This window comes from Sorex fumeus, unplaced genomic scaffold (genome assembly GCF_029834395.1).
Source record: "Sorex fumeus unplaced genomic scaffold, SorFum_2.1 ptg000264l, whole genome shotgun sequence".
Classification (NCBI taxonomy): Eukaryota; Metazoa; Chordata; class Mammalia; order Eulipotyphla; family Soricidae; genus Sorex; species Sorex fumeus.
This window is the reverse complement of record NW_026606321.1, coordinates 1757992-1772924: the sequence shown is the minus strand read 5'-3', so window position 1 is coordinate 1772924 and position 14933 is coordinate 1757992. Positions and strand designations below refer to the sequence as shown.

General features: G+C 42.5%; 1 protein-coding gene across 1 annotated transcript in view; it reads right to left on the bottom strand.

Annotated features, from left to right (window-relative positions):
- Window positions 1–14933, bottom strand: part of DNAH5 (dynein axonemal heavy chain 5) — a 321369-nt gene that overhangs the window by 34154 nt on the left and 272282 nt on the right. Inside the window, exons 68-71 of the mRNA XM_056109071.1 lie at window positions 12799–12913; window positions 12145–12335; window positions 3026–3147; window positions 493–642 (exon numbers count right to left, since the gene is read on the bottom strand). Of these exons, the coding sequence (XP_055965046.1) occupies window positions 493–642; window positions 3026–3147; window positions 12145–12335; window positions 12799–12913 (578 nt within the window). The remainder of the gene's footprint in view (window positions 1–492; window positions 643–3025; window positions 3148–12144; window positions 12336–12798; window positions 12914–14933) is intronic.

Here is a 14933-nt window from a genome sequence, read left to right as displayed (position 1 = left end):
AATTACCTATAAAATACCTACATTCCTACTTATTTTCCAACCACGAAAGCTTACTTTTCTCATGCACTTTACACAATTTCAACCGGAGCGATAGCACAGCAGCAGGGCGTTCGCCTTACAAGCGGCCAACATGGCCGACCCGAGTTCGATTCCTCCGCCCCTCTCGGAGAGCCCGGCAAGCTACCGAGAGTATTCGATATGCCAGACACAGTAACAACAAAGTCTCCAATGGTGACGTTACTGGGCCCGCCCGAGCAAATCGACGATCAACGGGAGGGCCTTTACTTACTTTACTGATGATTAAATTGCTTAGTCCATCAGTATACTTAATGGTTGTAAATGTTTTTATTCTTTAACATTTTTACTGCTAGAAAATTTCTTAAAATCCCATAATAAAACAGTTGTTAGAATTTGCATTCTACCTACTTCTTTAGCTATAAAAGGAGATTCTCCTTTTGGAAAAAACTCTCACTTGTTTTAATATACATTTACCTGGGCAATGGTTCTATCAGGGCACCAGGACCTAATGAGGAGAAGACGTCTAAAGCAGTCAAGAGATTTGTCATAGGCATTTGGAAGAGGTTCCTCCTCAGGATTTTCCTTATCAAACCAAATTTTCCACAGTTTCTCATTTCTTGATATCTGAAACACCAAGGGATATTTGTCACATCGTAGAAAACTCAGTAATAGTTCACAGATATTTTTCATTAATCCTCTGACATTCCAGGCAAAAGCGAATGATAGTCCATAACTACTTTTTGTTAATAATTTTGTGTCCCAAGGTTTGAGAGTCCAAAAAGCAATGTGATTTTCTCTAACATCCATCTTTATTAACACCAGCCTCAGCTAGCTTTCAAAGTAGAGACAATCCTGGGTTGTTTCATTTCTTTTGTGCTAACAAAATTGTCAAGAATAAAAAAATCAATGGAAAATGATTTCCATTATTTTAAATAAATTTGATCTGCTCAACGAAATCCTCTCCTGAACAGGAGCCAATAATTCTTGTTTCCATATTTTCCAATCTGACACAAAGAGAAAAAATTATTGTGTTTTTTATTACTAAATTAAGCCTTTTTTTATAATACTCCATTATTTTGGAGTAACTTGAAAAATATCACTTAGTAGCATCATAAAATGAATAATCCAATTCAGATTCCTTTAGACAATTGAGAAAGAGCAAAAGAAGATAGTTCATAATTCTTTGGAGCTTAAATAATTTCAAAGAGGCAAGCATTATATGAGAAAGCAAAATAAGAACAAACAATTGATGTCGAATAAATAGAATATTAGGTTTTCTACTACATTTCCATTGATAGAGGCCCTCAGTATATTTCTTGAAGACCTAATCAAAGTTAAAAACCAACTTTACGTTTTAATTTAGAGGTATTCTAGGGAAATACAAATTAATGACCTCGATAATAATCTCTCTTTTTTCTTTTGGCTTTTTGGGTCTCACCTGGTGGTGCACAGGGGTTCCTCCTGGCTTTGCACTCAGGAATTACCCCTGACAGTGCTCAGGGGACCATATGGGATGCTAGGAATCGAACCCGGGTCAGCCGCATGCAAGGCAAACGCCCTACCTGCTGTGCTATCGCTCCAGCCCCAATAATAATCTCTTAACATCGTAAAAGAAAAGGAATGTAGAGGAATTACAGATTTGATACACTTTCAAGAGATAGAAACTTCAATAAAAGACAATGGCCCACTAAAACTCATTCCCCAAAAGAACAACTTAGTTCCTAAATTACTGTAGCACCATCATCCTGTTGTTCATCTACTTGCTCAAGTGGGTACCAGTAACATCTCCATTGTGAGACTTGTTGTTACTGTTTTTGGCATATCGAATACGCCATGGGTAGCTTGCCAGGCTCTGCCTTGCAGGCAGGATACTCTTGGTAGCTGGCCGGGCTCTCCGAGAGGGACAGAGAAATCGAACCCGCATCAGCCTACCTACTGTGCTATCGCTCCAGCCCATCCTAAATCACAATTTCTAAAAATAGTTATTTCACCCAAAACAAGATTCTGTACCCTAACTATATCATAGAAATTGTGATAAGATCACCAGTGGGAATCCAGAATATAAAAGTTAGCAAACTTACACTTCTGGTTAACTTAAACTGGAAGAGTTAAGACAAGCTACCTCAGGGGGCTGGAGAGAGTACAGCAGATGGGGTGCTTGCCTTGCACATAGCTGAACCAAATTCGAACCCTGGCAGCTCATATGGTCTTCTGAGCCCGTCAAAAGTAACTCATGAGTGAAGAGCCAGCATTAAGACCTGAAAATTGCCGGGTATGACCCCCCACCAATAATAATAATAATAATAATATACAACAAACCTGAATCAAAATCTGGTCCTAAAATTTCCTCAGCTGGTAACTGACCTGGGCTCCCTTGCTCTCAGCGTGACTTTGCTCTGCTCATCTAATTTCCAAGAGTCTGTTTCCTGATCTCTCCTTGGGTCAGCTCTCTCAAACCATCTTCCACAATCCCAGCTCATACACACTCTATCAGGAACTATCAGATTACAAACTTCTACATATCAGAGGCCAACAGTTTACTTTGGAACCTTACCCAGACTCCTACAAGATAGTATATCAGAAAGGGCAGAAGAGGAAGAAGAAACAGGAAAAGAACAAGAATATTTAGCCACAATATTTAGAGTTTAGAGGCAGGCTGTTCACATTTCTTTCATTTCAATCTCTAGGAAGAGACAAAACCTCCTAAGGATATTCAATTATTTCATTTAATTGAATCTATCTTCTTTTCTGCTTGTGGGTCTCTGGTTGTTGATACTGTATATATGGTACCAGGCAGCATTTAAACTTCCTAGGAAAATCATTTCTTCCTGAAAGGGGCAAAGCATACTGTAAATGCATCTAAGGGAGCTGTCAAGTCAAGTACCGGTAATAATATTTTTAAATGATAATATTAATATCTCTCTCTTTCGTAAATATTGTAGCTAGTGATAAATCAGAAAGCTGCTCACTGTGACGTTATCAGAACTTCACTCCAAACACAAGTTACCTGATCAAGGACATCTGAAAACTGTCGAAGTTTACTCAGCTCTACCAAATTCAGCCAGGTCATGTCCAGGATCCATTTAGACGGCTTAGGGGGACAAGCTTTCAGATCCAGTGAAGCTCCGCCTTGAAAAACAGACGTATAAAAGTCATCTAATTTTTGTTTGTACTGTAGAACTATAAAAACTTTTTGCTTGACTATTTAAATTTCAATTATTTTCCTACCTTAACCATCTTTAAACTTAGAATAAATCACCAGTGATAGATAGGCTATAAAATTAAGGGATAGATGATTCAAAAAATTTTTTTCATTGAGTTTCTGTTACATATAATGCTGTTAATAACAGTTTCTCATTCACGTAATTCCAACACAACACCCATCACCCACCTTCCTCCCCCAAAGACCTTAAAACCCCTCCCTACCAACCCACTCCCAACCAATTTAGTTGTGTGGATCACTTCTCCCATTATATTGTCTTAGACCTTTGTTGTTGTCCTACTGTGTGTCTTTAAGTCCCACATAGAAGAGGGATCATTCTGTATCTGTCCCTTTCCTTCTGACTGACTTCAGCATGAGAGCCTCTGGTGCCATCATGCTGCTGTTAATTATATAGTTTTGTTCTGTCTTAGAGCTGCATAGTATTCCACTATGTGTGTGTGTATCACAACTTGATCCATTCATCTGTAGCTGGACACTTCAGTTGTTTCCATATCTTGTCTATTATACTAAGCTTGGGGATAGATGAATTTAGAAAACCACATTTAAGAATCAGCAATACAGGGTTTGGAGTCAGGAAAGATGCATAATTCTGTCCTTTTAACCACTGACCTCCCTGGAACATCTATTTTTCTGGGCTTTGTTTCCAAATATGAAAAATGGTAATAAAATGACATGGGGGGATCTTCATCGAACAGGATGAGGAAAAAGTGATGTGCAAAGCAGAACAGTGGACGAAGGGAGATTGCTAAATGCCATCTACTGTTAATACTGTTAATAATAATGAAGAATTATCCAAAGTTGAAACAAGCTAATTTTAAGGAAAGAATTTATCTGTAGCACTGTATCACTGTCTTGCTGCTGTTCATCAATTTGCGTAAGCGGGCACCAGTAATGTCTCCATTGTGAGACGTGTTGTTACTGTTTTTGGCATATCAAATAAGCCACGGGGAGCTTGTCAGGCTCTGCAATGTGGGCGGGATACTCTCAGTAGCTTGCCAGGCACTCCGAGAGGGACAGAGGAATCAAACCTGTATTGGTCACATGCAAGGCAAACACCCTACCTGCTGTGCTATCGCTCCAGCCTTTCATGTGTTTAAAGGTGGTTTTCTCTGAGACAGTGGATTACTTATCCTGAGCTCCCTCCAAGTGCTCCATCACTTATGTTTAGTCAGTCTGACCATAACCAAATTTTCTCTTGGGTGTTGACTCTTATCTTCTTTCATTGATGATTTACCTCATCTCACCTATTTCATAGAACTCTCACCCTAAAGTAAGTAACACCCCAGAAGCATTATTGTGCCCCACCTCAGAAAAATCAAAAGTGCAAACAGATATATTTTAAATCAAAGAGTTAGCAAGTCTTCAATAGGATAAAATGTAGTTTAATAACATCTATTGAAGTGTTTCAATGAACATATGCTTTAAGCATAATTCCTAAAAGAATATAACTAATCCATTCAACTACCTTTAGAATCCATTTTTAAATGAAATAGATCATAAACAAATAATGTACTCTAGATATGTATAGAACCAATCTCCACAAACATCTTGAAATTGCCCTATTTTGCCAAAACCATCTTAGTATATTCTGACAAAGTGACTATGGTTTGTAGCCATTTCAATAAAAAAAAAACTTATAAAATCAAAAGGAATTGCTTTAACACCTGGAAGCAGTTAAAGACCTAAAATCTCATGTTAAAAAAATGTGACAACAATTTTCATGTAACTGTCCATTTTTCAGCAAATAAAGAAAAGGTATTCTCCAGAGCATTAGAGAGGAGATATTTCTGGAAAGGAGAGGGTGTTCCTTGCAGACAAAGCTTTCCTTATTATTTAATACAGGCTAGCTGCATTGGGAATATCTTGCCTGACTTAAACATGCAAAAAGCCCAAAACTGCAATGAAGTGGGATGGGAAGCTCGTTCAAAAATTCTAGTGCCCCAGACTCAGTGGGCTCCTGTGAATCAACAGTTGAAATAGAAATAATTTTAAGTAAGTCATTAAAATATGTGTGCCCTTCATTCCTCATTTTCTTGCTTTGGGAAAAATAAGTTTGAAATTTACTCCAAAAATTTATTAAAATTATACAGGTAATGAGAGACTTATACAATTTGTATGAAACATTTATGAAGGGTCATGATGAAGGCGTACTTCAAACATCATATAGGCTGATTTTCTACCATATGAAAATGAGCATGATTTATATTTATTATCTATTATTTTTTATTTATATTTTAATATTTCAATTAGTATAAAACTAATGTTTAAACAGTCATTTCAATTTCAAAAAAAATTTGTTTGCTGGGCTGGAGCGACAGCACAGCAATAGGGCGTTTGCCTTATTTGCAGCCAGCCCAGCCGAGCCAGGTTCTATTCCTCTGCCCCTCGCGGAGAGCCCAGCAAACTACTGAGAGTATCTCGCCCACGTGGCAAAGTCTGGCAAGCTACCTGTGACGTATTTAGTATGCCAAACACAGTAACAACAAGTCTCAAAGTCTCAAAATGGAGACGTTACTGGGCCCACTCAAGCAAATCAATGAACAACGGGAGGACAGTGACTGCATATAACATTTAGGTATCATTATAAATAAATGTATTTACTATCTTAACCTTACCACTAAAAATCAAATTCTATCCTTAAGCAATATTTTCAATATTGCAAAGTTAAAGTCTTAGAGAAGAATTTCATGTCATGGAGTGGATTTCACTATTATATAGTTATTTCACTATTATATAGTTATTTATGTAGCAAAGGCGGTCTTGAAAGGTATTCTAAAGTTTTCTCCAAAATTCTATGCTACAAAGCACAAATTTTTTAAAAAAAATTTATTTGGTAAGCTAGTTCACAATATTTGATTACATTTAATATTCAAGACCACTCCTACCACCATGACACCTTCCCACCACCATATGTGGGATGTTTCCATCCCAATCCCCAATCCCTGTTCCAAAGCACAACCAAAATGATATATTTTTATTGTTTGTTATAAAAATGCTGAAAATGCTATAAAAAAGTGCCATAGAGGAAACAGTGTAAAGATTGTTCTGTTTTGGCAGGGGCTGTTAAGATATTCTTTAGGATATCACTAATATGTTGTTAAAGGTTGAGTGATGTGAGCTTTTGTATATCACTTAATCACTTAATCACTTAACTTCCCGTTAGTCGTCGATTTGCTCGAGCGGGCGCCAGTAACGTCTCCATTTGTCCCTGTCGCGTGCTAGTGTAGCCCAATGGCATCTCTTCGCTCCAGGAACATGGAGGGCCTCAAACCGATCGTTCATGATCTTGACAAAGAAGTCTGACCATCTGGTAGGTGGGCGGCCACGCGGTCTCTTGACATCCCGTGGAATCCAATCAGTAACAGCTCTAGTCCAACGGTCGTCTTTAAATCTCATTACGTGACCAGCCCATCTGATTTTCGACACCTTGGCAAATGAGACAGCGTCCCTGATCCTTGATCGTCGACGGATGTCAGAACTCCGGATTCGTTCTCTCATTTGAGTGAAACGTGATATTCCAAGCATAGCTCTTTCTATTCTTCTTTGGGAGACCTGAATGGCGTTCTCATCTTGTTTGCGTAGGGCCCAGGTCTCTGAGGCATATGTTAATGCAGGAAGAACAGTGGAATCAAAGAGATGTGCCCGGAGCCGGAGGTTCTTCGTCCTCTTAGCTATTTCTTCGACGTTCTTGAAGGCGTTCCAAGCCGCTCTCTTCCTCCTGCGCAGCTCGGGTGCCAGGTCATTTCTCATGTTGACCTCTCGACCTAGGTACACATAGCTGTTGCATTCGGAGATGGTCGTTCCATTGAGAGCGAATGGGGCGTCAGGAACAAGGCTGTTTCTCATAAACATTGTCTTCGTAAGATTCAGCTGTAGTCCTACCTTTCCACACTCACGGTCAAAGTCGGCCAGCATTTGTGCCGCTTGGCTGATGTTTGGTGTTATTAAAACAATGTCATCAGCAAAGCGGAGGTGGTGTAGTTGCCGACCATCTATCTTCACTCCCATTCCTTCCCATTCCAGTCGTCGCATGATGTTCTCGAGGGTGGCACTGAAGAGTTTCGGTGAAATGGTATCACCCTGCCGAACCCCTCTCTTGACATCAACGATCACTTCTTTGTAGAATGGTGAGATCCTGGTAGTGAATCCGCAATACAGCTCACGGAGGATCCTGATGTATTGGGCTTGAATGCCCTGATTTGCTAGGGCTTCAATGACCGCTTCCGTCTCAACAGAATCAAAGGCCTTCTTTAAATCAATGAACGTTAAGCAGAGCGGCATCTTGAACTCCCGAGAAACCTCAATGAGCTTGGTTATCGTGTGGATATGGTCGATGGTGCTGAATCCTTTGCGGAACCCTGCTTGCTCACATGGTTGTCCTTCATCTAGTGTTCTGCCAATCCTATTCAGGATGACTCGAGTGAACAACTTGTAGATGACAGACAATAGGCAGATCGGGCAATAGTTGCCAATGTCATGGATGTCTCCCTTCTTGAACAGTAGTACGGTCCTGCTGGTTTTCCATTGAGATGGAACCTTGCATTCAGACAGGTAGCGAGTGAAGAGCCGAGCCAGTGTATTGATGAGTACTGACGGCAGGTTCTTCAGGTGTTCAGGTCTGACCTTGTCTGGGCCGGGTGCTGTTTGCTTCTTTACTGACGAAATGGCGTGTCGGATTTCGGAAGGGAGAACGTTGGGAACGACATACCCATCCTGTGGAATTTGGTATGTCGGCAAGTGGACATGGCTATCGAAGAGATTTCAGTAGAAGTCATGGATAATCTTCTCCATTGCCGTTCTGGAGGATGTGATGGATCCATCAGGACGTCGGAGGGCAGTCATCTTGGTCTTATAGTTGGCGAAGGACAGGCAGGCGTTACGAATACTTTTCCCGGCTTCTGCCGCATCTACCAGTACTTCTGCTCTTCTCTCTTTGAGGTCTTCTTTGATCGCATCTCTGCACTGCTTTGCGAGCTCGGACATTAGCTTGCGGTTGCCTGAGGCATGCGCCAAACCACGCTGGCGAATTAGCTCAAGAGTTTTCGAAGATAGGCGACTTTTTGTGGCTATCTCTCTCTTGGCGTTCCTCGCACATTCATGGAGGTGCTGAACCAGTCGATCGTATTCCTCGTCAATGTTGTCAACAATGGCATCTTCCCATGTTGCCGCAATAGTACCAAAGAGTTCCCAGTTGGTGGTCGTTCTGGGAGTTCTCTTTTTGAACTTTGCAGCCCTTTCTCCCCGCTCTGTGAAGTAGAATTTTGCACGAAGGAGACGGTGGTCCGATCCCGTTCGAAATTTTGGGACAACAGCGACATCAGTCAGGCAAAACCGTCGATTGAATATGATGTGGTCTATTTCGTTGTGGAATCGTCCACCGGGAGACTCCCATGTCCATCGTTTAGATTCTGCCTTCTGGAACTGTGAGTTACCATGAATGGTCTTGGTCGACATAATGAACTCAGACAGTCTCTCACCCTGTTCGTTCCATTCTAGGCCATGGGTTCCGATGTGAAGTTCTTCAGCTGATCTTCTCGGTCCTATCTTGGCATTAAAATCACCCACAATGATCTTGTAGAAGGTGTGGTCTTCTTTATAGAACTTCTCTAGCTCCATGTAGAACTTCTCGATTTCTCTTTCATCATAATGAGATGTTGGTGCGTAGACAACGAAGATAGAAACTGCAGGCAGTGAGCCACATCTATTCAAATGTAAACATCCGATTCGGGTTGTTAGGCATTCGAATGAATCAATGCTCTTGGCCAAGTTTGTGTTGACAAGGACACCGACGCCTCCAACACCTCTTTTATCGCATGTTCCGAGGAACAATTCTTCTCCAGTGTCGAAAACGGCATGGTGAGATTCGTGCCTTCTTGTCTCGGTCAGACCAATGATGTCGTACTTGATCATTCGCGCTTGTACCATCAGGTCCTCGATGGATGCATCTGATGCTAGCGTACGTGCATTGAAAGTACAGACGATCATTTTTGTCTTCCTTCGTTGTGGCAGCCTAGGTCGGCCTTGAGATTTTGTCGGCCTCTCCTTTCTCATCCTTCTCAGTGCTGCCATGTCGGTGAAGCCTTCAGGGTCAGGTGAATGAGACCAGTTGTAGTTACTGGTTTTGGCATATCGAATACACAGCGGATAGCTTGCCAGGCTCTTCCGTGCGGGCGGAATACTCTCGGTAGCTTGCCAGTCTTTCCGAGAGGTATAGAGGCTTTTGGGGTGACCTCTAATCACCCTTGTAAGTGTTACCATATTTGAACCCTATCAAATATGGTACGACAATTCCAGAAGACGGGTATTTAGTGTCTTATGATGTGTCGCACGGCCGCTTGTGGCCGCGCGGGTCCGGAAAGCGTCCTGGAGTGTGGCGACAGCTGGGTAGTGGAAGTAGTGTCGAGAGTGGAAGTCAAGCTGGGGCCCGCCCGCCTGTCAGAGGGAGGTGGCAATGCTGCGCCCGGTGGCGGCGGCGGCTCGGCGGGTGCGACTGCAGCGAGGGGGAAAGGACGGAGCGAGCGGCCGGCTGAATGAGCTTTTGTATATATATCTGAAAATTTGTCTATATGCATATATATATTTCCCTCTATGATTGGTTTCCTACTATTTGAACCCCAACAAATATGGTGTGGTACTCTTGGAGAGTGGGTACAGAGTGTCTTATTACGTGTTGTGTGGCCGCAAGGTCCAGGAATATGTTCAATTGCTTTTAATATATTACAAAACCCACAAAAATTGTCCAACCTACGCAAGTCACAAACCAATCAAGATGGCTAGAGTACTAAAGAAACCGGAACCACACCTAGCATCTGGGGAACATAGCCATCAGGATTGCCAACTTGTGTGAAATCTGTTATAACACATGTAGATCTGACCACCCTTGCTTTAGAGGTAGGGAGATTGATGCATGCACTGTTTTTAATGACCCACCCACGAGTAAGTGGCAGTGAGCGTTTTCACCACCGAGAACCTTCAATTCCAAACCGTATGTGTGTTATTATCACACCAACTTTTGAGAAACAGCTGGCAATTCAGCCGGACCAAGACCCTGGGTTCCATGCCAGGTCATGGGAAAATGTATCTCATTCCTGAATTTGTATGTCAGGAAGAGCTTCCCAATAGGGATGTTCTGCAGGAATGGCTCCAGGAGAAAGGCTGAAGAAGCAAAGCCACTGAGACTAGAAATCAGTTCAACGTTAATAAAGAAGGCAATTCCTTTAGGCATTTGTCCCCCTGTGTCTCTCCAGACTCATCTGCCAGCTGGACTAAATTAGTAAACATAAAAAAACAATAAAATAACCCAGGTCTGGAGAGATAGTACAGGAGTTAAGACTGCACCATCCTTGCATCCTGCCAACCCCAGTTTGAATTTCAAGCACCACATATGGTGAACAACCTGGAGCTTACTCCTGAGCACGGCAGGAATAGTCCCTGAGCACTGCTGGGTGAAGCCCAAAAATGGAAGGAAGGAAATAAGGTGGGTAGGTAAAGAGTCAGGGACTCAATTGCTAGATGAAATCATCACAGACAACAAATTAAAGAAAAATTAAAGTGGTCTTTTTTGCTACTAGAAGATCATGTGTCCATGCATTTCTTAATGAATATGCATCAACCATGATCACTAGGGATAGAATATACCCCAGGCACAGCATATGTACCCACATCCCTTCCTAACTGTTCCCATGGGGTCCCCTTCAAGGTCCCCTGCAAATCAACCCTCCAGGTGAAGCTATGATAATCTGATCCTCTCTCTCTCTCTCCACTGCAGGTAACACTGTGTCTCATGGATAAAGATAGGTCTTTGTTGTGAGCTGCACATTAAACAAAATACACTACAGAAAGGACAAATACCAGAGGATGTCACACATGTGTAGAATAGAGAGAGAAAACAAGGGAACTGACAGTATCGAACATTGACAAACACATAGTCTTGTTTTACAAAACTTACAACCAAAAAGAAGGGGGAAGAGTTGAAAATGAAGAAGTGACATAGCGACAGTGATGGAGAACTTGGGCACTTCGGAGATAGTGGGGTGTAGTAACTTTGTACATCAGTACCACGAATGTTTATACTCTTGCCACCACATTACTTAAACTATATTAAGAAATAAATTTGTTGAAAAGAGAGAATTGATAAATCTATTAAAACCCTGGCTCATTCTCACTGTCACTTTAAATAGTTTTGGTTCAGACTTTTAAAAATGCAACAGTGAATGGATATTCCCCAGCCTTCCACCTGACTATTACAAGCACAATGAACAATTCGGCTCTCAGTGATATGGAATGAACATGTTGGGAGCCATGACAATACCCTTCACCCACTCCGCTCCACCCCGGCTCTACTTTGCCTGCAGTGTGCCAGGCCTGCTCCCTTCGGAAGCTCACAGTATTCCCTCTTCGTCCAGCTCCCTAAATGTCCCCACTCCATCTGGTCTTTGTCCACCTCTAAAGGAGGCTCATCCCATTAGTGATCCAGCAAACAACCCGTTTCAAACTCTAAACTCCCCCCACTCCGTGTACCCTGAAACTCCCAGATGCGTTTGCCCACGGTGCAGATGAGTTTTTCCCATGCTATCAAGTTCATGTATTTCACTTTTTGTTTCTATAGCCCCTCCCCTCAAATATTCAACCTCTACAAGAGCAATGTTCCTTTCCTTCCCTTCTTTCCCTGTTTACTGGCATATCCCAAGTACCTCTTGGGAAGCATGCAGTCACTTATTGCAATAATGAAGTGTTAACTAAAGTAATGTGATCAATGAATATATAAAACAGCCCACATAAAAGCAGTCTTCAACAAAACGCAAGGAGACTGCTATAGCCAGAAAAAATGTATATTGCACGGGAACTTCACCATAATTCCTATACCTGCCCCTGTAGACCATGCTCTGCATTATGACACTGACCTTTAACAAAGGTGAGAAACTCTTCATGCTTCACTTGGTTCCTCTGGACGTCAATCTTCAGCGTGAGCAGCAAGGTGAACAGGAATTTATGCTCCTCATACAACCCCCGTGCAGCATATTTATAAATTTCATAGGTCATATGTTCAATGATATTAGCGATCCTCTTGCTTGTGATTGGGCTTTTGACAGACCTGCAAAAGAACATTTAAATCAGGCTTTTCCCACTACCCTTTCCGATGGCCCGTAAAAATAACACCCTGAACCGAGAATAAGTAACTTTGGAGGAGCAATTCTTATTTTCTTTCCACATCAAAAACAAGCCTCTTGAATCTAACGCTTGAAAATAGCAAGCATTCTCTCAACATTTAATAAAAAAACAGAATCTAAATCAATTTTATCCACAGGGAATTATCCCTCACGAGTTTGTCTTGGGAGTTTTCTGGCTTACCAGAAATGGAATCAATCAGGAGTTGGTTGAGCTGTGACCAAGCATCAAATGACGAATGAGAATGATGTGTTTGTTAATGTGAAGCTAATTGCACTGATCTGAGACATCGAATGACAGACTCGGTAGCAAAGAGAAAGGCAGACACACACATAATGCCATCACCCAGCCCTTAGATACCCAGTTCAGCTTCCTATGTACAGATGTACCTGGCTAAGGACAGGTCAAACAGGCGTAGAAACTGACGGAGTGAGGTCTGATACATCTCGTTAACCAGGCGCATCTCGGTGGTGAGGAAGTACAGGATGCTGCCGCGAGTAGCCACTGAAAGACAAGCAGTGAGGGCGCAGAGCTTCAGGGGGAGGTAGGAAATAAATGGCCTGCGCGAAGATCACCCCAACGTCTAACGGAGAACGACCAGCTTCGTTTTGATGTCAGTTCAATGACTGTCCACCAGCAAGGGCAAGGCAGAGCAAGGCTCTGCTGGGACAATTAGTTCCTATTTAAAATCTTGAGGTAAGTAAATTGCTATTTTTGTTTACCCAGTGGTACTTTCTGCTTTAGATTCCCTAGATACCTTACAAATTCATTTTTCGAGCTGGAGCAATAGCACAGGGGGTAGGGTGTTTGCCTTGCATGCCGCCGACCCGGGTTCGATTCCCAGCATCCCATATGATCTCCCGAGCACTTCCAGGAGTATTTCCTGAGTGCAGAGCCAGGAGTAACCCCTGTGCATTGCCAGGTGTGAGCCAAAAAGCAAAAAAAAAAAAAATTCCCTTGTTTATCACACAGGTATTAAAAAAAAAAACTAAAAGAAAAGAAAAACAGGGGCTGTCACAGCCAAGAGAATGTGCATCAGCTCCATTACAAAATCCTGGCCATTATTGGATGTGGTCTGGATGTGGTGCAGTGGTTCAGGCTCGTGGTAGGCTTGATTCCTTCACCACAGGTCCCTCAGGCATCGCGGGGTGCAAGCCTGGAACACCGCCACCCAGTGCTGCTGTGTATGGGCCTGGAGACCCCAGCACCTGCCTGGTAAACACAAGGTCTGCATGTACTGAACACTCGGCCCTTGCTTCGAACCACCAGTCCGATTGGCTAAGAATCTTCGGGGGGGGGGCTGCTGGGCTCTCAAAGCACTTCTTGGGAGCCCCTCCCAAAAACACAAAATAAAAATAAAAACAATAAGAAATAAACAAAAGGGGCTATGGTGATAGCAGAACAGTAAGAGCATCTGCCTTGCATGCACCTGACCCAGGTTCCATCCCTGGAAACCCACAGGGTCCCCTCAAACCCACCAGGAGTGATTCCTGAGCACAAAGACAGGAGTATTTCCTGAGCACCACTAGGTGCGGCACACACACGAAAAGACTAACCTTGATGTCAAAGTGACAAAGCAAGACACAGCAGAGACAAGACTGGAGCGATTGCACAGCTGGTAGGGCGTTTGCCTTGCACGCGGACAACCCGGGTTAGATTTCCAGCATCCCATATGGTCCCCTGAGCACAGAGCCAGGAGTAACCCCTGTGCATCACCAGGTGTCAACACCCCCCCCCAAAAAAAAACGACATGGCAAAGACAGGCTCCCGAGTCTCCACCCACAGACAATATTGTTAGGGTCATTTTCCCAGAAGGAATAATAAAGAAGTTACAGAAACAGAACTTTTTTTAAAATTTGGGGTTACTCCTGGAAGTGCTAAGGGCTTACTTCTGGCTCTGTGTTCAGGATTCATGCCTGTCAGTACTTGGGAGAACATGTTTGGTGCTGCAAGTTGAACCCAGGGCGGAAGCATGCAAGGCTTACCCCCGTACCATCTCTCTGACCCACAATTCTTTGGGGAGGCCCCTCTTTTAATCAATAACCAACACCAGCTTATAGACAGGTGGGTCGGGCTGAAAACCTTGAAACCAGAGATTCCTCCCAGACCTGAGGAGACCATAATGCAAAGACAGGAAGGAACAGACTAAGACTGTGGTCATATGATAGAAAATTAGTGAACAATGCTTCGGACAGCACTCATTCCTTGGATTTCAATCACTGCAAGTCAGACGTTCTTTAAACGTATTCTCTCATGGGATAGGGTGTGGGGGATACTGGGGTTCTCGGTAGTGGAGAATGTGCACTGGTAGAGATTTGGGTGATTGATCATTGTGTGACTGAAACTCAAACGGGAAAGCTTTGTAACCGTATCTCACAGTGATTTAAAATAATTTAAAAAATAATAAAATAAAATTAACATTCTGAATTTTAAAAAAGCAATGTGGAGTACATGCCCAATTCAATCAGCTTAATCAATGGCTAAATAAATAGCAGTACTCCTATATTAAAAATGAATAAATAAA